The sequence below is a fragment of the Buceros rhinoceros genome, unplaced genomic scaffold (genome assembly GCF_000710305.1).
Source record: "Buceros rhinoceros silvestris isolate BGI_N320 unplaced genomic scaffold, ASM71030v1 scaffold10468, whole genome shotgun sequence".
Taxonomy (NCBI): domain Eukaryota; kingdom Metazoa; phylum Chordata; class Aves; order Bucerotiformes; family Bucerotidae; genus Buceros; species Buceros rhinoceros.
In genome coordinates, this window is record NW_010428647.1 from 63,894 (window position 1) to 90,793 (window position 26,900).

Sequence of the window (26,900 nt, forward strand, 5' to 3'; positions counted from 1 at the left end):
AATTGGCATTCCTGTGCAGTGCCTGGACCTGTGCCAGTTAATGACCCACTGCTGCAGTCTGCACAGGCAAATTACCCCTTCTGTCCGACTCTTCAGACTGATGGACTTTTGCCCAAGTAATGGCTGCAGGCTCCTGTTCTCAGCTGGCACGGACCCCAGCACAACCATAAACATCCCTGAGAGGGTCGTAATATGATATATTGGACAGATTCTGATACGCCTCACAGTAATATTCCGCCAAGCAATTCTGCTGAGGTCAGTGGCTTCGGCAGTGGCATGGCTGAAAGAAGAAACTGGTCCCCACAGCATTGCTTTCTCAAGTCATGAAGCCCTTGCAGGGGCCTTGCGTCTCTTTAGGTGATGCAAGTTTTTGTGAGCCCTTTGTCAAACATTCAAAATAGGTTTTATTTTTGTTCTTTTTAAAAATGGTTGTGTTATCTCTTCCCCCTACAGGATTTTCCATTCTTCAAGCGATTATGGAGGCAGCAGTACAGAACAACTGGCAAGTGACAGCCAGATCTGTAGGAAGCATAAAGGATGTTCAAGAGTTCAGAAGAATCATAGAGGAGATGGACAGACGGCAAGAAAAAAGATACTTGATTGACTGTGAAGTAGACAGAATCAACACCATTTTGGAGCAGGTATGAGCTTTTCAGAAATCGTGATCTATCTGTGACAGACGTAAGTAATGTTTCCAGAACCAGAAATCAATGAAAACTGTGAGTCCCAACAAGTAGCCGGTTACCTCGTGAAATTAAAGTGCCTCGGTGATGCTTATAGTTGGTGGCAGCACTTGCACGTAACCTACCAGGAAATGTCTCTGGGGTATTTCTTCCCAAATGTTAATAATGAATCATTTTTAAGCAGGTGAAGAACGTGAAACCTCAGCTGCCAGAGTAACATTACTGGCATCAGGGCTTCTTGTAGGGATTGCAAGATAGGTGCAGTTTGTTAAGTGGAACACAAAACAAGAAATGAAAAGCCAGTAAAGTAGTTTTGATTCATCTTAAAGAATTCCCAAATGGAAATATTGCTAATGAAAAATTCAGCTGATAGTCCAAACAAGCTCATTAGCACTTTTTACTACGTAAAGCCCTTACCCCGCACAGCCAGTGCTGTCGATGAGTGTAAATTCTGAACACTCTTATTGGGGAAGATGCACTTTTGGGTGACTGTTTCGCTATTGCATGGCCTTCTCAGTGTTTGCTTCACCCCGGAGGACTGGCCATACCTTCTGGCCATCCCAGGGTGCTGCCCAGAATGCCTGTGCCACTGGCTGTGCTGTGCAGTGAGCTCGAAGAGGGCTAGTAGCAGATAGACATAGCAGGGAGCAGAAGCAGGACGGTTCCCTGCTGCCTGAGCTCACAGCAAAGCTGGTGCTGGCATCGAACCAAATACATGCTGCTTGTTTATTCGCAGGCATGTGAGAATTTGCTTACATTAAGACTGAAAAACCCTCTTGATTATTGCCACTTCCTAAATTTAACTGTGGGTTTATGATACGGAATAGATCAAAAATAACATTTAATTTCATGAAGCAGTAGTGTGTCTCTTAGAAATGTTGTATTGTGAACTAGCAGCAAACTGACCGCACTGCCACAAACCCCAGGAAATGCCAAAGCTCTCAAAATAATCAGTTCCCGTCAAGCCTTGAGGTGTATCCCTGAGGGCCGGTCTGCAGGGACTGAAGGGCTGTGGTCACAGCCAGGTCCCACAGCTGCTGGTTACAGTGGGCAACAGGGAGGGAACATGTGCTCAGGAGAGCATCGCACAGGCTGACACTGGTCTCTAACTGACAGCTAGTACGGTTGTGATACTAATAGATAGCTCTGCATTTTACTCCTCACTTTTAGTCAGTGTGGTGAGTGCTCTCTTTAGGGAATTTCATGCAACAGAGTGTAAGAAACTTCCTTTTTATTTTTTTTTCTTCCATTTGCTGATGTTCTTGCAAAAGGTACAAAACACCATACCCACAGCCCGCTCCTCTGAAAATAATGCAGCAGGGCACTCCTGAGCCAAGCTTAAATAGCTCTTTGGGCCCACTCTAGGCTGGGGAAGAGACCTTTTGTTTCACCTTTCCAACTCCATTTACATTTTGTTTTCTCTTTTTCTTATGTTCTGCAAATGAGAGAAGAAAAATAATCAAACCCTTCCAGTGCCTCAGATGAAAGCTGTATACCAAGCAAACCATGTAGCAAAAACCTGACAAACTCTTTTTTTTTTTTTTTTTTTTTTTTTTTCTGCAGGCATTCTGAATTCAAACCTAGTGAAGCTGTGATTTCATTCAGGGTTTGATTCAGCTCTCTATCAATGTGATTAGCATCTGTGTAATTAAAGATTTGCTATTGGGACCTCCCGGTTTCCCCAAACTCTACTGTACTTGCATCATTAGAGCCTTTCTGTTGTCATTCTTGTGTTGTATAGAGCCCATCGCTGTATTGGTAAATGACTCTTTTTCTGTATTATGCCCGCTATCCATCTTTGGAATTCTATTTACACAAAAAATTGTGACATTGCCATGAAATCTTTATCCTAAATTATCTCAGATATTTCTAAAAGATCTTAAAGTTCTCTTGCAGTTGGATTTTAGAGCGGTATCAACCAGTTTTAGCCAGTCAGTTGACCACTATCACTCCACCCTGCAGACGTGTTCCCATGTAAAAACTACATCATATCTGCCGCCCTGTTGATGTGATGTGACTGCTTCTACCTGATTGTCATTGAAGGTACTCAGGAGCAAAATTGTTTGAATTTGCAGCATCAAAAATTACTTTAGAACTTTTTGTGTAGGAAACCAAGCTAAATACTAATGCAAACTAAACATGTCTTCTGGGATAAATACTCTGTTACTGATCATGTCTTTTTAGCAGTCTAATAAGAGGAGTCCGGTTATGCAGCACTTTTTTATGTTTATTGTCCCATTTATTTTACTGGGATGATTCACTTGACAAAGAATTGCCCAAGCAGATCCCAGAGTTATGCCTCTGAAAATATCCTCTGGCCACAGTTTTTTTTTAATACGGGAAAGCAGTGGCTTAAGGGAAAGTGAGTAATGGTGGATCCCAGGTTGATGGCGGAACAGTTACGGAGTTCAGGCTTTTCCTTCCATCTCCTCTGCCTACCTTGTTATCTCCTCATAAAGTAGTTTTAAAAATCTCTCAAATATATGCGGTACTTAAATCTAGCCAGCCAGTTTGCTCAAGGGAGTGGTGAGTTGTCTTCTTTTGAGCCAACTGTGTTTGATGATAGCATACCGTTGAGGGGAAAGATAACTCTGGATTTGCATATTTCAAATCTAGCGTTTTCTTGCAGTTTAGAAAGTCAAATCAGAGCTTTGTGTGGAGTCTAGAAAGTCTGCTCAGCTAAGAGGCTGTAGCATCTGAGCACATTAACATCATGCCGACAGCACAACTGCAGGTGGCTTTGAAAAGCTTTTTCCCACCTGTGATAGCCGAGTACTGATGGGCAAAGAGTGTCCCACAGAGGGTTGGCATAGACTGCCTCAGCCCAGCTGCTTTTGCATCCCTCTCCCTTTTTTGGCCTCCTCAGGAGCATCTTCAAAGGTCAGTCCTCCCATCACCTTCTGGGAGTGATGCCTTCCTCCAGAGAGGGGGTTTACTCGGTCCCTGTGGGGAGGTGTGGCACCTGCCATCTCATCTTCAAGAGCACAACAGCAGCATTCGCCAGTGACCCTGGATTTCAAAGGATTAAATAGGACTTATTCAAGAACAAAAGTCATGGCAGAAACAGACCATAAACCGCTAAACAGTCTGCACACATGCTGACTTTGCTATCAGGCTTTTGGGCTCTTGGCCAGGACGTTCGGCAAGCTTGTCAGTTCTCTGCTCCAGAAACTGCATATCATGGCTTTGCGTTAGGGCTTGGATTAAATAAGAGTGACCTCCTCTCCAGTATCAGGCTGGTCAGCGTGTGCAGTGAGTTCTCTTCCTTTGATGATGTTTTTCAACCAGTTCAAACCAGGGTGCACCTCTCTGCGAAAAGTGTAGGATTGTCTAAGACAATTACACATATGAGGATTTTCTTCAGAGACTTCAGGTCCTGCTGGAATATTCTGTAACTTCCTCCAGCAACGGACAGACGTGTGAGTCAGTGACCTTGAGTATTCCATATGCCTTTAGCATCTGGCATACCCGTATCTCCCCATGTTTTCAAGATCGGAAACCTGTCATATGAAGTATTTATCTTCTCAGGACTGGCTGGTGTCCAGAAAAGGGTCTTTCCCAGCTGTCCCCACCGGTACGTATGTGTAAGATAGGGAAGAGAGGACCCCTCGGCTCCTACTCTGCCCGGGTAATCTGTTTTGTGCCAGGCTGCACTCTGCAGCACATCTGGTTTCATTCCCCTTCCAAACAATCTTGTGATGGGCCCCATATTGTGTCCTAGAGGTGGACACCTTGCCCAAATCACCTCTGGCCCTGTCTCTTCAGCTGCAGTGTAAAGGGGAAGCAGAGAAATTAGTAGTCGCTCTGTGAGTTACCATCTGTTTGTTCACTTGCCCTATAGTTCTATAACCACTGAGCTTGTGGATCCATATCCCTCCTTGCACAACAAAACTATATCCAATTTAATCATCTAGTGGCCTCTCGAGCATACAGATAGCATCACTTATGTCATGCAAAATTCATAAGCTCCACACACTTCTTGTCCCTTGATGCTAAAATATTCCAGCATTCCTTCACAGATAGATAGAAAATTTTGTTCTCATAAACAGAACATTTTCTTCTGAGAACTAAGAGTAAGCTTTAGCCTGTTCAACCATGTATTGAGAGACACATTTTTGAGTTAAGAAATACGTTTTTCTTATTCCCAAGATAACAAACTGTATTTCAGACTAGAGTGGCTTTATGTCCATTTAGAAGAAAATCTCCTGAGGGAAAATAAGGAGGAAGAAACTCCATTCAGGATCAAAATGGTGAAACTTTAGAAAAGACCCGTTTAATCCATAGACTGCATACTTTCATCAAAAGGGCACTATCTCCAAACACAGTCGTGTAAGTTAGGTTCCAAGGCAGTCTGTACTGAGTGGAGGCATCTCACAAAGCAGAAGCAGCATTACGGTAGAGGATGCAGTCCCCAGAATTTTGCAATGACAGTCAAACCCTCAAAGAATACTGGAAGTAAAGTGTCCACAGGATTACGAAGGATAATCTGATTGACTGAACTCTGTCCGTGCAAGCACTGACTATGGCCTGACCTTTGAGTCTGAAATTTTGAGATTAGGAAGATGGACTGCAGGTTTTCGCACAACCACTGCGGCATCCCTCTGCAGAGCTGTTCAGGTCTCAGAGGAGTGTGCTCACGGCACAACAGCTTTCACATTGGGGTGTCAGAAGAATAAATACAGACCTGCAGTATTCGGTTGACCAATAGTTATTAAAAACAATAACAATAAGGAAAAACGTAATTAAAAAAATCAACAACACTTTCATATAAGCTTCCTGGCTTATGTGTTACGTTACAAACTTCTGGTGTGGGTTTGCTTGTTTGCTCTGTAGCAATTGGAAATATATATAAACACGGTGGAACACTTTTAGGAGCAGAGCTTCAGCTTCTGCTGTGCTTATGAACCGCAGTGATGCTGTGTCCTCTGAAGGTCCTGCGCTGCATGGAGCACAGTCTCCACTGTGCCCCTGCCACATTCTCCAGGACTCGGTGCCACGGCCATGTCACAGCCCGGTTTTATCCTCAATGGAGCTGTGCAGAGCAGAGGAGGGGGCTCAGCTAGGGCTCTGAGAGAGTATCTGGTATGTACAGTGTTCTGTAACATCACTCAGAAACTGGTACTGTTCGTTTTTATGTTTCCAGTGAACTAGAAACTTCAAATTTAGGACATTTTTTCATTAGGTGCCCATGAGTATTGTTGAAACGAGAATCTAAAGCAGAATGAAAGGTCACTTCTTGCCCTTTGCATCCAGAGAGTTTCAGCAGCTCACAGGTCCATATGGGCGTGCGGGGAGGGAAGGGAAATTACTTAGCTCAGCCACCCTCAGGACCGTAGCTAGTGGAAGGTGAGTAAAAAATGGGTATATGTCAAAAGCGACTGCAGTATCTACCTTAAAGGGCCTGCTCCCGTCAGCTGTAAAACGTAACAAAGGGCCGGAGATGGATTGCTAAAGCGGAGAGAAGTAACATCTTGGGTTAATCCGCCCCACATAGAGCACAATTCACACATACCTGCGGAGAGAATTTCGATCTTGTAAATAGTAATGTCTCTCCCAGGCCAGCATCGGCTCTTCATAAAGCAAGGCAGGTTCCAAGTGACAAGAATTTAACAGAGTATTAGTCATCCTGCGGAATGACTGAGGTAATGGCACACAAAGCTGAAAGCATTCAAAAGACATTAAAGCACAGTTTTAAATGTATCTGATCAGTAATAATAATAATTAATACAAAACGTCTCACCGTAAATGTGCAAGCTGCTATATGTAGAAGGTCGCTGCCAAGCAACTCTGGTTTCTTATGCCAGAGGCATGTGAACTGAAGTCACCGGTAGAGTTTTTATTTTTTTGTGATAGTAGCAGTTACTCATTTTATGGTTTATGATAATTCATGGGGTATAAATGCCCACACCAATGCACGCACATGCATTTTGCTTTTGATATTTTGCATATTTTTACCACAACACTTATAGGATGCTTTTATGCAGTTACAGGCATGTTTATATGGCAACCTCTGCATTGCTATTAGATGGACAGAGGACCAGAGTCTTTCCTTGGTGGCGCTGCTGCAAGTATAGAGTCAACCGTTATCCAGGACATTATCCGGGCGACAGTGTTTGAATTTATAGCATTGTGCTCAGAGAGGGTGTATTTGCTTTGATAGTTGATAGGTAGCTGTAAAAGCACAATTTGCAGCATCTTTCTTTGCAGCTTTTCAGCGCAGAATTTGTGCATGTGTGATTGCCCTTTGGAAACCGCCGGAGGGTCCCACTTAGGATTTAGCCTGGGCCCGCATCCTATGAGCCGCTTCTGCAGCTGGCGCTAGTGGTTGTTACCCTTGTTGACCGTCTCAGCTGAAAAGTTGAGCCTGAGGGCTGTTAGCGATAGCCTCTCACGCCTGCATTTGATGTACGTTGGATGCACACTGAAGCGTCTCGTCCTATACCTGGACTGTGGGGAGAGGTTCTGGTCTTCGTTAGCTGCACTGGTACTTTTCAAAACCAACCTTCACAAGAAGGCTTTTAAAGATACAGAGGATGTGAGGAAAGGAGAGCGGCTAGAACTTGATCAACATGTGATCTCAGTTTTTTATCTCACGGTATTTGTCCCTCTTCCCATGCCTAATAGCTCTGGGAATCTCTGTCACCTCTTCTAAGCCCCTGGCTGATTTAAAAATCCCTACCCACACATCCCTTCCAGGTTTTAAAACTCGGTGTCGTATAGAAGTTGCTTTGTTACAGTCCGTGCATTTAATGTGGTTCTTTCTTCTCCATATAAAGGATAAACCCTTTCATCTTAGCAGACATTACCTTAATTTCTGCATCTGTCTCTCAAATAGTTTAATGCTTGAAACTCTGCTTTTAACCAAAGGCTTTCCTTAATTAGTTTCCAAGGCAACCATCTTGGCAACAATTCAGATGAACCAACTGCAGGGAGAGGAAGGAAACACGCTATCAAAATGAATAGTAATAGCACAATACCACTGTGCAAACAGGCGTTGTACATCACCAGAGACAGCATGATAGTTCTGGTGTCTCATAAGTTCATTTACAGGGGAAGAAGTCCTAACTCAGTAAGAGAAAAACCACACAAGAGCGTATGTCTTTTTTTCACAGCCGACTAAGCCAGAATTAATGGCTCTGGTGCAATATGAATCACGTATCTGGGGAGGAAGAGAGTCAGTGGTGCTTTTCCGGGCCCCTCACGCACCGTGATGTTCCCAAGTGCATCTCTTAGGGCACTGTTACTCTGCAGTTCAAATAGCAAGATTTTTGGAGTGGGAATCACCCCACTGGGCTTTTTTTGCTCAGACACTTGTGGTGCGGTATATAAGACACTAGCACCTGAGGGCTTCAGTCTTTCAGGGGATGGTCCCTAAATATGAGGTCCCTAGGTATCATCCAGAGCTATGGTGCATTGGGGCATTTGCTCTGGACCACCGATGTGTTTGGATCAGGCCATAATATGGCAAAGTACCATCCCAGTGGAAGTCACTCACTGCTCGTAATGACACGTTCGTACATGATGCTGATCTCTTATCCCACCTCCATACCAGTGCAATTCCGGTGGCCTCTGTGGAGCAGACTAAAGCTACCGGGGCAGCCTGGGCTAAACTTATAAAGAATGAGGTCTTGTAAGTCATCAACTCAACCTCAAGTACAAACTCATCTCACAGTATTCAACCAGAAAGATGGAAAACTGCCTAACAATTTTGGAGGAAGTAGTGTTCCCAGGCTTGGAAAAAGCCCATGTTACTACATGAAATTTATTTGTGTCACACCATGGGCAGACGTGTAGGTATAATGGCATATATACTACTGGGAGCTCGTTCTTCCAAAATGTGTAATGAATAAAATTACCAACAATATACATAGACCCTTAAAAATACCTGGAATATCTTCTGTCCTGGGAGAATGCATGCAGAGAATCAGAAAAGAGAAATATTGCTGTGACTTTATTACCTCAGATGAGTAGAACGGCCTCCCTTGCTGCATAGACTAAGCCTAGTAAAAATAAATTAACTCTTCATAATCTCTTTCGGTTCATGGTTTATGCATCATGTCATACAGGAAATATTGCAGTGTGCTGTTTATAGTGAAACAGAATAAACCTTTCAGATTCCTTCAAAGCACTGAAAAGAGCAAATTGAATGCAATTCTAGTCACAGTAAAATTCCATTTATAGTAAAAAATAAGAAAAAAGTAACCTTGTGTTTCCTAGAGAAGGTTTCACTGATATTTTTTTTCCCTTAATTTTGTAAGGCACTTATAAAGGAAAGGAAATGCTCAAAAGAAAAAAAAAAAAGAATGGCTACTATTCAGTATTTTTTGGTCTGCTCGAAGGCAGAGCTCTGCGGTACAAAACCCTTCCAAAAGATTCTCATGTGAGCATGGGGACTGAATTACTGCGACACTTCTGGGTTATATCCAAATAATAGTTTGAAGTGATCCTGACATGCGGTAATGGTTTATATAAGCAGAGTCCTGTTTCCAAGGACTGTTGTTCAATTCTGGGGAACAATTCTGGGATTTTACTCTGACATGCTAGTGGGAGGTGTGGGGAAAATGAGAAATTTCTGTATTTTTAAAATAAAAACTGTGGGCCTCAGTTTACCTAATTTCTTCCTCTCTTCCCCCAATGGATGTACATCCTTTTATATTTTGAGCAGCTAAGACTGAAGGAGTTTCATTTACCCGTGGGAAATGAGAAGAAATGAGCATTGTGAATGTTAGTCCGTGATGGCAAGAGTGTGCTCCGAAGAATGCTCATCGTACAGTTTCACAGTTATGAAAGCCAAAAGGGATGGTTAGATACCACCTCCTTGTGCCGCGGGGACTGGGTGCACAGCGCGAAGGTCGCTACAGAACTGCTTGTTAATGATGCGGCTCTGCCTTCAAACTGTACAACTGTGCTGAAGCATCTGTGATCCCTGCAGAAGGTTTGGGAAACTAAGAGTAACTGTACATTTACTATTATTAGTAGTCTTTGTGAAAGTGACTTTGGGTGTGGTGAGACTTGGCAAAGGATGCTAGTCCAGAAGTTGGTTTTGATAGCGCTCATTTTGATATTCCTGATGTGGACTCATAGGTCTACACTGAGTGCATCCACAACTGCCGAGACGCAAGGAGGTGGCCTAAGTAGCAAGAACGTATGTGAGGTTAGAAATGAGGATGTTATTGCGATGGGACCATGTTACGTGGGATAGGAGCTGGTTGCATTGCAATGGAAGAAAGTTGAACCATGACTGTTGCTAGGGAAGGGCAGTCAGCTCCAGCAGAACAGCCAGGTGCACAATGCGAGCTAAGAATTGACTAAGAAATCCTGGTGTCTTTTGGAAAGGTGGTTGTGTGTCAGTGAAAAGCATGTGATGGTTATAGAGAAGTTTACCCATCTGAGCAGTTAACATAAAATCCTGGGCTCCCTAGAGTACCCAAGCAGAGATAGCAGCGGTACCAATTCACTCTCAGGTTAGCAAAACCTCCTGTCTCTTCTTGGAGTTGGTGAACTGAGACTTAAGCAGCAGCAGATTTATTTCCACGGGACCTTGACTGTCACTCATCCGTGACACCTGTGATGGAGCAAGATGCAAGATAGATGAGTATTTCAGAATTTATCAGAAGCAGTAGAAAGGCAGAATGCAGCAAGGATCTTTCTCTGTGTACCTTTCCTCTCAGCTAATACGAATTTCTGTTTCCCTGGAGTCTTTGGAAGATCCACGCAGAGAAACACAAGCTGCAGAGTTCCAAATACGCTACCAAATCAGTTGTTCTCGAAAAAGTTATTCAAGCTTTGGTGACAACAGTGCATCAAAAAGCTTCAGACCAGAGTAATTTTTGGAATTCATACCAAAAATTTGCGTTAGATCAGAGAACATAACCCTTGATGTCATAGTTGCTGACCTTCTGGTAGTGTCTGACCCGAGAAGGCTTATAGACAGGAAAGAGGGAGGAAGGCAGAGCACTGAACCAGCAGATCTAGAAGATGAAAACCATTGAGGAAAGTACCATAGCATGGGTTGTCAGCGTAGAGTTAACGCACAGAAAGCTTATTGTGATTTGAAATTTCCTGTACACGTTTGGTTTTCAGTTGTTTTCTGTGAGATCTGAAGCCTCTGTGTGAAATTTCAGTTGAGTTTTGAACTTAATATTTCACATAGGATTGAGAAAGTAGTAGAACCTCTGTGAAATTACCTTGGAGGTAAAATCACTCCATTATGAATATTTTTCAAGGGAGGATATTTCTCAAAGAATATACTAGCACTGTGTAGACAATTAAGACTTGATCTCCTTCCTAAAATGACATACTCAACTCATTTACTTCCTGTAAATACAACTGCAAAAATTAGCTAAAAAAATTCACTAATTAAAAATTTCTACAACACATCTCTTCAAGGAAGCTCTCTGGGAACAAGTATCTCCTCTTGAGAATATCTTGGCAAAATAAGGGGCAAAGGTCTCAGCAATTTTGAGTATCCCTTTCATAAGCTGCGAAGAATTTTTGTTATGATCGTCACAATCCCCTGTATCTGTTTTCAGTGAAATAGCTTCAAGTGATGAAGGGTAGTTTAACTTTAGATTGATTTTGATGTGAAGGTCTTTGTACTGAAGGACATGACTTGTGAAAAGAGCTGCAGTCCTGAGAGATATAACAGAGTTCTCATCTGCCTAAACAAAGAAAAGATTTTGATATAAAGAAGTTTATTCAGTGAATTTTATTTGGCTTAAAGAGTAAATAATTGTGATGGTGAAGGGATCGTTACACCCTTCATCTCAGTGTCCTCCAGGGTCTGGTGTTTTCCAGTGGAATATGTCCTTTAACAGTAACTGTGCCAACAGATTAGTTAATCTGACAATATTAATAATTCAGATCAAGGAAAATGAATTTAGGAAAATTGTTTCAGGGCACAGAAAACTTTGCATCACACTGGAAGGAGTTAGGAGAAAGTATCATGCCCCCAGATGTGCAACTGTAACTGTGTTGCAGTTTGTAATTTTTTTCCTAAGTAATTTCTGACCTTTTATGCACAAATTAAATGTGTATTCCATTACACAATCTTCAATCAGTTAATGTCAGATTAGTTATGGGAAAAGTTTAACCATATGGAGGGAGAACGAAGTACAATACAGCTTTCTGATCTCACGTTTAATTATCCTCCAAGGACTAACATGCACAACCATCATCTATCCGGAGATGGCCTAAAAGTAAAATTTCACTCTTGATGTGACTGTCATGAAGGAGAGATGCCAGGGAGCAAAGGGAATACGAAGGGACCAGAGGGGGAAAAATAATAAAATGCTTCAGAGGCACCTGCTGCCACCATGCGAAATTCTGTCCGCTTCTTCTAGGAGATTTCTCATCTCTAGGTTATTATCTCCCATGAGGTTTGCATTGCAGAAGAGCCAAAAGCAGTTTGAAAAATATTTTATAAGCCCAAACAAATGATCTTGATACTGTGCTGTAGAGGAGGGTAGGATTTTGGTTATGAGGTGTCGTCGCAAATGTGTAACGTGGCAGTTGCATGGAAGTAAAATTCTTTGGTCCATGCACTGCACAAAAGTACAAAATCCAGCAGTTGGGACTGTATATGGACTTGTGACATTCCCTGAAGGACATGAAGCCTCTGAAATGGTGGATGAATTAATCTCAATTTTATATGCAGTTATTTTTATCTGCAACAAATAATACGTGTGTGGAATATTCGTCTTACCATTTAATACATTCTTCATTTAATATTTAACTCAAATTTAATATAGTACTCATTCTCCATATCAATGAAATAATTGTTTACTGCATATTTTACAGCATCACAATCCCTGGCGACCAGATTCCCATCCCATTAATACTAAGTGAAGAAATAAATCACCTTCCTGGGGTCTGCACTGCAATTACGATCATGAGGTTTTGACCCTTTGTATAGGGAAGCCGCTTCTACCGCGTATGGAAATGGCTTTATTTCGGTGGAATTAAAGGCAGGACAAGTCTCACTTGTTTGGCTGTGACAGACCACCACTAGCTGTGATGTATCTGTTGCCACCACAGGATTGGGCTCCTTTGGAACCCCTGATATTGGTGCTGGTGGTGTTGGTGTGATAGAAAGAGACAAAATCACGACACCAAAAAAAGATATTTTTTTGTAAGTTTGCTGAGGTAAGATTGAGCCTTGTCCAGTGTTTATAGTCCTCAAAGGGGTCTCACTCATTGTCTGCGTGTCAGTTGAAACCAGGAGTAGGCTCTGCAAACTTACCGTAAAATGGATCTACTGAGGTTACAAGGGATCTTATTTTCACTGTGGCATCTGGTTAGATGAGGAAAATCCCATTCACATTTCAGGAGAGCTTTTATTTTCTGTTCTCCTCCAATTTTCTTACTCCTAGCTGGAAAATTTGCATGACAAGAGGTGGCCTGTGCCAAGTAAGCATAGAGAGGAATGATTATGTATGGCTGTCAGATGCTGTTGCACCTTTGCTCACTGTAGAAGGTAACTTCATTGCTGTGAACAGGGCGCTGACCCCACAGAAATGAAGTGCAGCAGCTGCAAGCCCCAGGGGTAACAAACACGCCTCCCAGGAGCAAGGGTCTACAGGAGTGGAAGGGGAGGCCAGAGAGGACTTTATTCCAGCTGAAGGGCTTCTTCAGTTTCTCCTTTTCTTCAGTGGAAGAAGCAGATCTGAGATGCAGGATGTTGTAGATGCCACTCAAGATGAGTTAAACGTCCTTGCTAACATACTAAAAGGAACTTTGGGGGCCTTGATTTCAGCTTTTATTGAGCTAATTGTATTGTCACCTTGATACTCTGTTCCTCTCCTTTCTTAGGTGTGTCCTGAGGACCAGATTAGCCAGTGCCACAGGTCCGATAGGCTGCTGCATCACAGAGCACAATTTTTCAATCATTCAATCCAGTTTCAGATAGAAGCTGCTCAGATTTGAGATAAGCTTTAAGTTGCTCAGAACAGAAGGGCTATCAATAGGGATAGAAACTGGAAAATACCTGACCTGATATGCAAGAGAGAAGGCGGTGTGCTCCTGCTTAGTATTGCCAGACAGTTGTTGCTGTGCTTGACATTCGTGCTGTTCCCACAAAGTGCAGTCAACACTGATAACTGATCCTGACGATGCTGTTGACATTTTTTTAGACCCGAGTCCATTTATCTGTTTTGCTTGTTTGCTGCTGAGGAGGAAGAACCATACCATCACTTCTGGCATTCGCACGCTGCTTTGAAGGCAAAGGTGTCATGACTGTATTTCTGTAGCAAGGTATAAAGGCACGTTACTGCCCAACTGGAGGTAGCTAATCTCTCTTGTCCTCAGAAACTTAGACCTATACTTAATAATCAGGAGAACTGGGTGAAGTTAAATGTGGTCTTTTTGCAAAAGTGGAACTCAAATTATTACATGAATAACCTCAACAAAGACAACAAAATCCTTCTTCAGTCTGAGCTTATAGGAAATCTCAGTTCTCATGCTGTCTTTTTAAAACCTGGAAAAGGAGAGTTCTAGAGTTAAACTGCTTCATTGTTCCCAGATAATGGTCGAACTGGAAAGACACATTACAGCAGGTCAAATCTCTGCCTGTCATTCCATTTAAGTGGCATATTTCTGCCACTTGTCAGGTATGAAAAGCGAAGTAAAAATCTTTAGCCCTTCTTTGTGGCAATACTGCCTGTCAGCATCGGTGTTTTATGTTATGGGAAGATCTAATAGACTCAGAAAATGTCAGGGTTTTGAGCTGAAGATGAGATTGTCTGTACTTTTGTATATATTTTTTTCTTTCCTTTTTTCATTTGTAAATAAAGGATGATAAATAACTTCAGTTAAACAGATTAAGCTGACCAGATGGCCGTGGATTCAAATGAAGGGAAGACGAGCTCCAAACAGGTATTAATTGGACATGGTAGTTTTCTTTTCACTGCTGCCAAAATTGTGACAGCTACTTCCCTCGGTAAAATTGCAAGCATATTCCCTTAGCTTGTATTTTTCAGTGACTCTTTAAAATCAAAGCCCACAGAGGCAGTAAGGTGGATTTAAAAGTGACTGAACTTCTGAGCTTAGAGGGTTGCGATCAGCAACACAGAAGTCAGCTGGAGGCTAGTTACTGTTTGGAGTACCCTAAGGGCGCTGGGGCTAATACTGTTTAACCTCTCTATTAAAGATCTGAATGTTATGGGATGGAGTGCGCTCTCAGCAAGTTTGCAGATGATACCGAATTAGGAGGAGCGTTTGATGCAATGCTTTGAAAGGCTGGTGAAGCGGACAGAGAGGAACCTCATAAAGTTCAACCACGGGAAGTGCAAAGCCCTGCGCCTGGGGAAGAAGGAACCCATGCACCAGTAGAGACTGGGTAGATGGTTCCTGGCTGGAAAGCAGCTCTGCAGAGAAGGATCCTGGGGTCCTGGCAGGCAAGTTGAGCACAAGCCAGCACTGTACTAGCACAGCAAAGGAAGCCAACAGCAGCCTGGACTGCATGGGAGTAGCATGGGTAGAGGTGATCTTTGTGCTCTGCTCGGCACTGGTGAGGCTGCGTCTGAATTGCCGTGTGCCATTCACTAGTTCTGAGGTTCACTAGTATAGGAAAGACATGGACATCCTGAAGCAAGTCCAGTGAAGGGCTCCTACAATGGTTAAGGGACTGGAGCATCTGACGTACAAGGAAAGGCTGAGAGAACTTCGTTTGCAAAGCCTGGAGAGGAGAAAGCTCAGCGGAGACGTTAATAATGTCTGCAAATACCTGATGGGAAGGAATGAAGAAGATGGAGCCACCCTCTTCTTGGAGAGTCTCACTGAGTTTCAGAGTCTCAGCAGTACCTAGTGACAAGACAGGAGGCAAGGGCACAAGCTGAAATGCAGAAATTCTGATTAAACATAAGAAAAATAATTTTTACTGTGAGCATGGCCAGGCCCTGAAACAGGCTGCCCAGAGAGCTTCTGGAATCTCTGTCTTTGGGGAATATTCAACACCTGACTGGACACAGTCTGGAGCAGCCTACTGTGCTGCCCCTGCTTTGAGCTAGGGGGTTGGAATAGGCAATCTCTTGAGGCCCCTGCCAGCCTCTCCTGTTCTGCCATTTCCTCCACCTATAAAAGAAAAACTGTCTTTCCAGAGACAAACCACTGGTATTTTAAAAGACAAAATGCGACTGCTCCATCCCACCTACCAAACTTGCACTATTCTGCCATGGCTTGATTTCTTTTGAGACCACGGAGTCTTGTCTTTCGTTAACCTTGCCTCTGGTCTGTTACCACTGTTCACCGACATGCTCTATTCTTACCATTCTAGTTCCTCATCAAGTCCTTGGGGAACTACTGCAGCAAAACCTCCAGATCTGTCTCCATCACTGCTGTTCAAAGCGGCTTCCCTGCCTTGACTTTCATCTAAGAGTTCACCAGTCTCCTCATTACGTTCCCTTCACCCTCAACTCCGGTGTTTAATTTTCATGACCAAAAAACCCAGATGCGTGTTCTAGACCAGGAGCTATCTGTGGTTGTAGGGAATTTGAGTAGGGAATAAGTCGAAAGGTACAGGAGTAGTTGTAGGTTTAGTCTTAAAGTTATTTTGCTTCCTTTTCACTGTCCTTCCTCTTGGTTGTTGAACTTCATTATGAGAGAATCATCATTAATGCTTTAGAAATATCCCGATGCTGCATGTCAATTTAATATCAGCCAGTTAATCTCTCTAATCTATCCACCAAAACTGTAAGAGTATAGAAGCTAAAACAAAAAAGTGTAGTTGCCTATTTATTACCGTGATGACTGATGCGGTGGAAACCAAGTTGTCTCTATGCTCTCTTTCAAAAAATAACTTCCCCAGGCAAATGAAGAGCTAAAATTGGCAAAGCCGACTTTATTTCTCAAATCTGGCATATAGGTCTGTACTTCCAGTAAGCGTAGTGCTGGCCAGCAGATTTGACTTCTATTTTAAAACCAGATACATTTTAATTGTGTTCCCTCTAGATTGTCTTTTAATTGATTGGAAATATCTGAAGAGTTAATTAAAAACACAAACTGTACTTGATTCTGTATCAAACCTGACATTATGATCTTTTTATCTACAAGGCAAGAATTACATGGGATCAGACATCTGAATTATTCATGGTAGTTTCCAGCCATTTTTTTCCCTTCTCCTTTGTTCAGTATAAAATCTTATAAGCTTTTCTTTCAGTCAAGGTGAAAGCAATATTAAGTCGCAGAAGTGAAACTTAGCAGAGACATGTAGCTCTGTGAAATCCTTGTCCTGTAATCCTGGCTTTCTATTCACCACCACTATTCAATATCCCACTTTCTGTATAAGCTTCACAATATATAGGCAGTTGACGAGATTTATTGGTTATACTCCTGTTTTCATACTTCATAAAAAAGCTTTATCCATCCGTTCGCTCCCCCAGGGGTAACACTGATATCTGTGATTGTTTCTGCTGGGCTCACTAATCCAGCAGCTCCATTCAAGATGCTGGACAGTTAGTTGGTAGAGGGTGGAAGGTGAGGGAGGAGGAGAGTTCTGCTTGTTAAGGTTTGGCACGGCGTGTATTGTGAATTTTAAAATGTTATTAAGATCCAGTTAAATAATTATGAACTAACACGATTCATTGTGTGAATAGAAATACTGGCAGGTGACTTCTGAAAGATGCTTTATGAATTAAAGTTTGACTGTAGTATGTTCGACCTCTCTCAGAGGCTAAACAGAATTATTTCTGGTCATTTTGGAGACATGACATGAGATGAGATGGAAGTTGAGTCTGATCTATGCTAATGAGTCCTACATTTCCATTTTGCACTATTGCTCCTGATGACTGTAGCAGCTCTGGTATGTTTTTCTTAGAGCTTCTGACTTCATCTGTGGTATTTTTGTGGATAGCAATGTAAAAGCTTGTTATTAAGGTTAAAACGACAGAGAGTGGTGGTAGTGTTAAATAAGTTCTTTGTCTCTAACCTTTTGGAAGTAAAGCATTGCCTTTAAGGTGAAATTAAAACATACAGAGAACTCAGTATGCAAATAGCATGCGCACCAGATGATCTGAAGGCAGCCTGCACATTGCCGTAGAAAACAAATGGGAGTGTAGGAAAGCAGATGCTTTCTACTGACAGAGTGTACATACAGTTCTCAAGAGGACCTGAACAGCAAATTATTTTCAGACTGCTGGAAATATGCAAATTCCTCCAGAATTAAACGTGGTTTTAAAAGAAATGGCATGTATTAAGGGCAAGACAACCCAAAGTGGCAATTGGGAACTTAATAATTTAACCGAGAACATTAACAGGCTCAGCAGTATATATCTAAAGTCAATGACTCAAATGTCATCTGTTTTTAGCGAAGACGTAAGTGGTCATGTTGAAAAGATCTCTTTTGGAGCGTGGCATTTGGAGCATTTATCGGTGCCCATGGAGGAGTGTGTTGGTATGGTATGTATAGATTTGCAGATGATTCTCCATCGAAAAGCGTCAGCTGGGCACTCGTGCTGCTCACAGGGTGTACCGTCAGTGGTACACCGTGGTGTATCACCAGCGTTACGTTTGCTCTGTTTAACTTCTGTTAGTTTAACTCGGCAAGTCTGGGTGAGTTGGATTCTGTCCCGACCAACACATAAACACCACAATTATTAATTAAATCCTTACTGCTGGGCTCTGTTCCACCTGGTGGCTGGATGGGCGTTACTGAGGTGATAGCCTGAAGGCAGGGAAGTGGTGCTCGGTGCAGTGGCATAATCTTGCCCAAGGGTTATTGCTGGTGAGCCAGCAGCCAGCCACACGGCCATGGGAACTGTGGTTTTTCCTCCTTTCTGCAAAAGCACAGTACTGCTGGAGTGGGAAGCAGCACGTGGGATGGCAGCATTCAGGCTGGCCAGACAGTGCTGCCCCCACTCCTCCCTGGTACCCTCCCAGAACCCAACTGCTCAGTTCGTCCTGCTGCTTTATTGTCTCTTAGCAATTCCATTTAATGACTCCGTTTGTACAGAGAGATGTCCAAGCGGGGTCAGGGAGGGCAGGAGAGGTTGGTTTAGTGGAATGTGCAACATCATCATTAGTATCATTTTGGTGAAACACATGAGGTCAGATGTGTCCATTTAGCTGCGCTGGAAGCGACAAGTTTTCAGGCCCTTTGAAAGCTGTCATAAGGCAGTGAAGGTCACTGCTTGTAACTTCAGGAATTTAACTTTACGCATTCATATATGACAAGGCTTGGCAAGGGTTCTCATGGCAAGAAACCGCTGTCCGACCTGGAGCCTGCAGAGCCCAGCTTGTGCTGGTACAGTTTAATAAACACAGCGGGCGGCTGGGCTGTGTCACCCGCCTCTCACACGCTCCACAAACAACAAAGTAAACAGGAGTTTACTCAACGGGTAGATATGGTGTTACCTCATTTCAGAGCAGAAACACTCGAACCGACAACTACATTTAATCTCAGCAGGGGAGACACCGTGATCGCAAGGGTGAGATTGCCAGGTAAGGTCATCTCTGCACGTGGAGTCTTCTCGCAGGGCTCGGCTACTCTTCTTTGTACTCTGCCTGTGTATTTTAAAAACCCAACGGACTGCATCGTGCCTGTAAAGCCACGCGGGTCTGTAACACCAGTGCTGCCTGTGGACTGGGCACAGAGGATCACCAAAATGTTCATTCTCTGGTGCTTTCCACCGGAGTCATCCTCTGACAGCTGAATAATATGAATTTTTTTTCTTCACACAGGTTGTAATCCTCGGCAAACATTCTAGAGGCTATCACTACATGTTAGCTAACCTGGTAAGATCTTTTCTTCATTACAAGTATAGCTGGGGTTTAGAAGGTAGTATGTTCTGTTCAGGTTGTGGTAGCTTTAATCGGCCGAAGAGGAAGTGCATGGATGAGAGAAATTACTTCAGTGAGCACTAGAACTGGTATGTTATAATAATTGGTACTCTATTATGGTCTTTCTTTTGTCTAAGAAGCTCATATCCTCTACTAATTTTAAAATAATAATTTAATTACATGTTTACCACTGATTCATAGCCTCATAAATAAGACAGTTGTTACACAGATGAGTACGGTTATCATTTGAAATTTAAGTACTTTGAGAAAAATAATTGTAGCATATTTATGTATAAAATAAGGGGTAAAAAGCTGGAAATTAGAACAATTCCATCAAGCAAACCAGTGGGGCTGTTTAGCTGTCCTTTTGTGTTTCAGAGTGTAGGGTAGTGCCTGTGTACGTGCTGACCTACCAGGACAAGACAATACATTTTTATCTGTGTTAGAGCTTCTTCTAGATTCTAAAATTGAGTTTCAGGGATGTTTATGCTGCCTTTGAAACACCATCTGCTAGAGTCCCTTAGAAAAAAGTGTTATATTGTAATTGATCGTGCAACAAGACTAATTTTGGGGTTCTGTGTCTACTGTGAGCGGAAAAATGTTTTTCCAAAACTCCCACTTTCAAGTTAGCAATCCCACATAGTGCAAGATTCTCTGTATCCATGTTTAGGTGTGATTAAGCAGAAATGACAAATTTTGAAATATCCTTATTTAGTGTAAGTACTGTATGACTTTAAGATTTGTCATTTTGCATTATAAGAACCCGTCATGATCTCACTGATTAGCATGTGCACAGAAAACACCAGGGTTCTTATTCTGGGTTATCTTTTAGCCCTTGTAACCATTGACATTCAGATAAACATGACTGCAATCAAGTCACACTAATCAAAAAGACACCAATTTACTGCCTCAGGTATAAATAACAACAGGGTGGGAGAGCATCACGCCGTTCTGCTCGCAAGTGAGATGTTGGGGAGTGCTGTGACAGAGCTGCCTAGCAGGGAGGTGCGGGGTCTGCCGCCACACAACAGCACGGGTGTTACACACTGACTCTTTGTGCACGCTTTGCTCTACAAGTGGGGTTGAGATCTTTGACCAGTTTTCACTGCGTTGAGGAGAAAAGAGGAAATAGTACTTCAGGTTCCCCCACTGTTTTCTTTCTGACCTGTGAATATTACGTACCACGTTGCCGCAACACAACCGGGGAGTTTTCTACAGCAAAGGTCTGAACAAGAAGACTTTTAAATTATATTCTATGCTGCTATCACAATCCCAGCTGGGACAGTAATTGTCTCCCTGGTAGAATATTTTCAGCTAACAAGAGGGAAATTAACCCATTCCTTCCATGCTCTGCTTGCGGCAGGTAACACTGAGCCGAAGAAAAGGGACTTTGGATGGCAATGATTCTTGTCTTGTGTTCTCCCAGGGTTTCACAGACATTGTTCTGGAGCGAGTAATGCACGGAGGCGCCAACATTACTGGGTTTCAGATTGTTAATAATGAAAACCCAATGGTTCAACAGTTTCTGCAGCGCTGGGTGAGGCTCGATGAAAGGGAATTCCCAGAAGCCAAAAACTCACCATTGAAGGTATTTATTTTACCTTGACTGTGCTGGAGACTACATGAGTTCTTTAGCAATTACCGAGGGGGTTTAACCCCAAGTGGGTTGATTTGATACAAGTGTGTGATACAGATCCCTGATCAGAATTTATTGTGACATTCACAGCCCTTCCAGAAGAGAGAAAGAGGCAGAGGCTGTTAGTGACCACCATGGTGGGAGTTCCTCAGAGGCAAAGGCTTACTCTTGTAAATCCTGTGATTGTGGAGTGGATAACTTGAAGTTTTTGAGTTAGTCTTGGGGTGGGTGTGGAGGCTAGTTTTAGGTTTTTTGGATGCAAACAGTGGGTCACTAGTCTGTTTTAACACTAATAGTGGATTTAACTTGCAAAATAAGGAACTGTACGTTCACCAAAGAGCCGCTGCCGCCTCCTAGTCACTGCTGACAGTTGCTCTCATAATCTAACCCTGCATTTTGGACCATTGTCCTTTACTTAAACTGGATATTATATCTGCAACTAATGACATTTTCCAAATTTTTTTGAATGAAAGTCCCAGGTTTGCTCAGAGTACTGTAGATTGGGTGAACTAAAGACTGCTGTTATTTGGAGATTGGCAACCTGCTGATAACTTCCCTGGAATTTTTTCTGCCTCAGTATTTCTATAGTAAAGGGGGTTGGTATTCACTGTCCAATCTAGGAGTGCATCAAGGATACCCTGTCCAGAGATGGAAGTCATAAAATCTTCTAGGACTACTGCATATTATTAATATTCCTGTTATGTTCCTTCTTTCTTTTTCTTTTTTGGTGAGACCTGTTCTTTTTCATCAGTACGCATAAGGGAATAAAACCTAGGACTGGTGGTGGATGAGAGGGCCTTAGATTCTGTCACCCTCGGGACTCCCATCCTTCACATCACATATACTGTCTCAGGGAAGCCAAACCTACCTAAGAACCACAGCCGTGATGAAACAGTTCACGTCTTTCCTGCTTGATTTGGGAGGGACACCTGCAAATTGATGAACAAATGTGGACTTCAAAATTACTCCGATAAACTGGAGGAATGTCTTGGTATTAGTGAGACAAAATTCAAGGAAGCATAAAATACCATCAAGGAAGGAAAAGTCTAGTCCAGTCCAGCGCATGGGGGGATACCAGCGTAGACTGGTGGTGGTGCTGTTTGTGTTGGACTACAGACGGCATAGGAACCATTTATGAGGTTCTGCTGCCTGGCAGCCAGGACCGTTTGGAGACATACTTTTCCATCCCTGGGATCATGTGATTTCTGTGGGGAAAGAAAATCATCTTAATCCCACACTATCCGACAGCCTTGCTGGCATTTCAGAGGAAGCAGGGAAAGGCAAAAAGAGGCCCAGAAAACTCGGGTTAGGGTCTTGTTCCCTGGGGATTAGGACCTAGACCTGCTTTCTAAAGCTTCCTAGCAGTGATGCAGAAGTGAAGATAGGTATCGTACTAATCTTAAGCTCTGAAATACAGAAAGCTAACCTGGGAAAATTTTATTCTACTTGAAAGCATTTTACCTGGAGGGAAAAATTATTCTCCAGCCTTAAAAAAGAATCTTAAGTATATGGTACAAACACAAAGATTACATTACCTTTCCACAAATGTACTGCTCATTATAGAAATGTGCACGGTATTTGTCAATCAGACAAAAAGCATACTTAAAAAATTGATGTACAATATTTTTGATTAGGAAATAAAATTGCCTAGAGATTAAAGCCCTGATGTTTAATTTATTCTGTCTTTTATCAGCCTTTCCCTTCTCTCTCACTCTCTTTTTTCTCTTTGCATGCTCATGCATTTATAAGTAGAATTCAAATAAAGTAGAAAATTAGATAGCTCTCTTGGCATGACTTGGAAGGGACTGCATTAAGGTTCCTGACAATTGACACAGTCTGCTGAAAAAATTGTCAGTGTGTAAGTTCTATGTAGTGCTAGATCGGACAGCTATGGCAAAATTCTTTAAATACAAGAACAAATACCTTAAAATTACTGTCTGATTCTGTATTGTTGTGCGGCGCGTGATGTATAACCTTTGTTAACTTATTAAAAGAGGAGAGGGCGATCACTGCAAAGCACCACAGGAAGAGGTAAAGGTGGGCGGGATCAAAAGAGAGCCTGTACCTCGATACAGTCAGAGCAGGAGCCACCCCACAAGCACCCACTAAGAGTTTATAAACAGCTGTCATTTAAAACTCGGTAAGGATGGCTGCTTTGTAACCCCTGCACAGTCCTACCTTCGCTCTCTTCTCTATCAGATACAATTCTCTTGATCTGCACATGGAGACATGCCTCATTCTGTGCAGATTTCAGATTTTTAATTTATATCAAACCGAAGAGCTTGCAGTAAGATAATACGCATTTTTAAGGAATGCCCTGCAGGACAGAATTAACTTCATCTGAATTTAGTAAGTTTTATCCACAAAGAGAGTAGCTGAACATGCCGTTGAACCTGGATTTCCACCTTTCTAGTCCATGCATGGGCAGCAGATCTTCTGGCACCAACTCCAGCATAAGGACCTGGTGAGCTGGGAGCTCTGTGCTGTCACACAGACAGGGAAAACAAGGGCAGGCACACCAGTACGTGCAGATACCCCTTACAGTCTTTTCGTTTTCTCGTCATTCTTTGGTATTTCCACACTGTGGAAGTACAAAGGGTCAGTACACTGGTCTTACACACTGACGGCGCACAGTCAGTTGCTCCCAGTATGTCCACGTGGCAATGGTCTCCTGTGCACACACCCCTAAATTACGGGTATGCTGAATGCTGGTGAAAGCCAGTGATGTCATATGCAAAGCCGGAGCTGTTATAGGAGGGAAGAGCTTTCAGACAACACACAAATGCAGGAGAAATGTGAAGAAACCACCTCCATGACATTTCATGGGTGATACTAACTGTGTATCGTTGAGAGGTGTCACCAGATACCTGTAACAAGGAAAGGAGGAAGTTGACAGCAACATGAACAAGTAGTTAAGGAGTCTGGGGGTTTTGTTGAAGAGTTGCTGCTACACAAAGCTTACCGCCCTCCTCAGATTTACAGTGGAGTAAGAGCAGGCAGATGGACAATTACCAGGGAGGCGTAGTGCCTAAAGTCTGTTTTGTGATTACTCGCTTGTGTAGCTGTCTTCTGAGAAAAGTAATCTGATCTGTTCCTTGCCGCAGATGCTACCTAATCAGGATTGTGGTCCAAACAGAAATGATTTATGTTAACTTCAGTTCAAAACAGTCTGTCTTGGCAATCTTGTTTAAAAAAAAAATAATACTACAAGCAAAAAGCACGTATGAGCTGTTCTTTGCTATGGGTAGCAGTATGGGCCAGGATGGAATTGCAGACTTTTGTAGTGACCTTGTTTAGATGAGCAACCTCCCAATTAAATTTAAACTTCATGCAGCTATAAACTGATTTTGTTGTTTTGCTGCTGTACACAATGAAAATGTTTTTAATTTGTTAATTGAAATAGGCGGAATTATTAAACTACATAAAGCACCTCCGGCAAGGCGGAGAGCAAGCAAAAGGGCTTACAGGCATGATTCTTCTACGGGCATTTTAACAAAGAGAAGGACTAGACCTCATAAACTTGGGGCAATTCTGAGATTGCACTTTGTCACGATATTTTCTTTGCATCAATTCTAGTATACGTCTGCTCTGACCCATGATGCAGTCCTAGTCATAGCAGAGGCTTTCCGTTACCTCCGAAGACAGCGTGTGGATGTCTCCAGGAGAGGTAGTGCCGGAGACTGCCTGGCTAACCCTGCGGTGCCGTGGAGCCAAGGAATTGATATAGAAAGAGCGCTGAAAATGGTAAGGACAAACGTGGTAGGTAATGAACGTGTGTAGTCCACAACAGCAGCAGTTCTGCTGGGACTGAACTTGCGTCCTATTGCACGTACAGAGAATTTCTGTATTCACACTCCTCAGGAAGAAAAAAAATAAGAAAGAAAGACAAAACAAGCTTAATGACAAAGAATGGGTAAGATACATTCAGTAGAGGGCAAGGCATAACTTTGGCCAAAATCACATCCTCTGGCACTGGTGCAGCAGCTGCCTGACTGTCCTCAGCAGAGCACCTACAGTCTGACTCCCTCGTGATACCGAAACTCCCTGTGAGAGTGAGTGTCATTTGGCAAACAAACATGTATTTGGGTCAGGGGGTATTGGGTCAGGCTGAGGCTGCAAATCTGCCTCACAGAACTAGTCAGGGTCCTCAGCATGTGTTGGAAATCTTGCAGGGATGTGTCTTTCTGAACACATATATGCCATTTTGATAATTTGCCACTATAAAGTCAACTCAGATTGGTTTAAAGCAGTGGAAAAAATGTTGTCAGGCATAGCAATACTGCTGGATTTCCACAGCAGCCTGAGCCCCGGCACAGTTCAGCCTCAAACCAGTTCTGATTCCTGGCATAACTTTGCCCTCAGTCTCATTACCTTCTGCATGGCCTGGTTCTTACCCCTGACAGTAGTTACTGCAGGGGATCCTGCTTCACTTACGTCTCTAGTTTTGGTGATTTTTAACTCTCTTTAGAGTGCTGCGTGTGTTAAAGAAAGCGACAACAGGAAAAACAGGGTAACATTTTTGTACATGTAAAAGGTGACATGGTCTGGTTTTGATCTGGCTCAAACTCTAAACCAATGCTGTTAGAATCAATTGTATTAATGCAGGTGTAGAACTGGCATGAGTGAGATCAGAATTAAGCCCAGGTTAGGTAAAACAAATCCCAGGTCAGCCTTCATACACTTAGCTTACTGCATTTTCTCAATTACCAGATTGGAAGGATTTTATCAGGAGGTTATAAAGAGTTATGGAAGTTTGTAATCAAATTATATCACTCCTATGAGTGAGAGAGATGGTTCAGGCTCTCGTTGCCAGAGCTCTTTTTGTGCCATTATGTCACTTCCTAACAAATGCCCTAACTGCACGTTAATGTACACACAGTTTAAGAGAGGTGTATTAAATTCAACCTTCACAGTAGTTAAAGAATTGGTACTGTCCATTTGAACTTCATCACAAGCAAAACATAAAACTCCTCTGAGGGAGATACAAGGTATTCATGTCACCAAAGAAAACCAGCACGGTTACAGGTCACTCCCTCACTGGGGAGAATCGATTTTAAAAACATAATTCATAAGATATATGAAACTGAACTCATGACTGGCAAAAAATGCAGGAGTCTGACTTTCAGCTGGTTGCCTTGTACAGTTTTATCTATTCGAAGTCATCTAAATGAGGGTTATATACACCTCCAACAAGTGCTACCCAAGATCATCCCGCACTGCCTTCCAGACCCCCTCCTGTCCATCACACTTCTCTCCCTCTGTTTAGATAATGATCTTGAATCTTTGCCTCAGGAAAAAAAATTTTTGATTTAACAATGTTTCCTCTCCACTCCGCAGCAACAACTCAGATAAGAATATTTTTTTCCAAGACACCCTTGAAATATCCTGAGCCTGCAGAAGGTTCAGGCCACGCTGTAGTCATCCTGTTGGCAAAAGGATGCAAAAGGCATCCCTGCAGCCTTGAAAGCTGTGCATGCCTGTATTCCTAAAGCTGCTTCTGAGACATCCGATCAGTGGCAGAGAGTTTACCTGAACGGATCTGGGTGGTTGTAAATAGTCGTTCCATTTGCGATTGCCTCTGCATGCTGCTACCAGGAGCATTCTGAGCCCTGGCTAGTCCTCCTGCCTCGGTGCAGCCAGGTTTTGAAAAGTGCTTACTTTTCCCATCAGAGATAGAAACAAATTAAATTTGAAGTCAAAAGGTGTCAAGTGCGCAACACTCATGTCTCGATATGCATCAGGATGAAACTGGCCTAACAAGCTCTGTTGAGACATACAGTCACTGCTGTGCTAGGGTAGCCAGACAGCTT

At 42.7% G+C, this 26,900-nt stretch overlaps 1 protein-coding gene across 1 annotated transcript in view; it reads left to right on the forward strand.

Moving 5' to 3' along the window:
* The window catches only part of GRIA3 (glutamate receptor, ionotropic, AMPA 3), a 148,100-nt gene that overhangs the window by 63,278 nt on the left and 57,922 nt on the right, over positions 1-26,900 (forward strand). The window contains exons 3-6 of the mRNA XM_010142354.1: positions 454-641; positions 19,356-19,409; positions 20,881-21,042; positions 24,667-24,834. Coding sequence (XP_010140656.1) covers positions 454-641; positions 19,356-19,409; positions 20,881-21,042; positions 24,667-24,834 — 572 coding nt within the window. The remainder of the gene's footprint in view (positions 1-453; positions 642-19,355; positions 19,410-20,880; positions 21,043-24,666; positions 24,835-26,900) is intronic.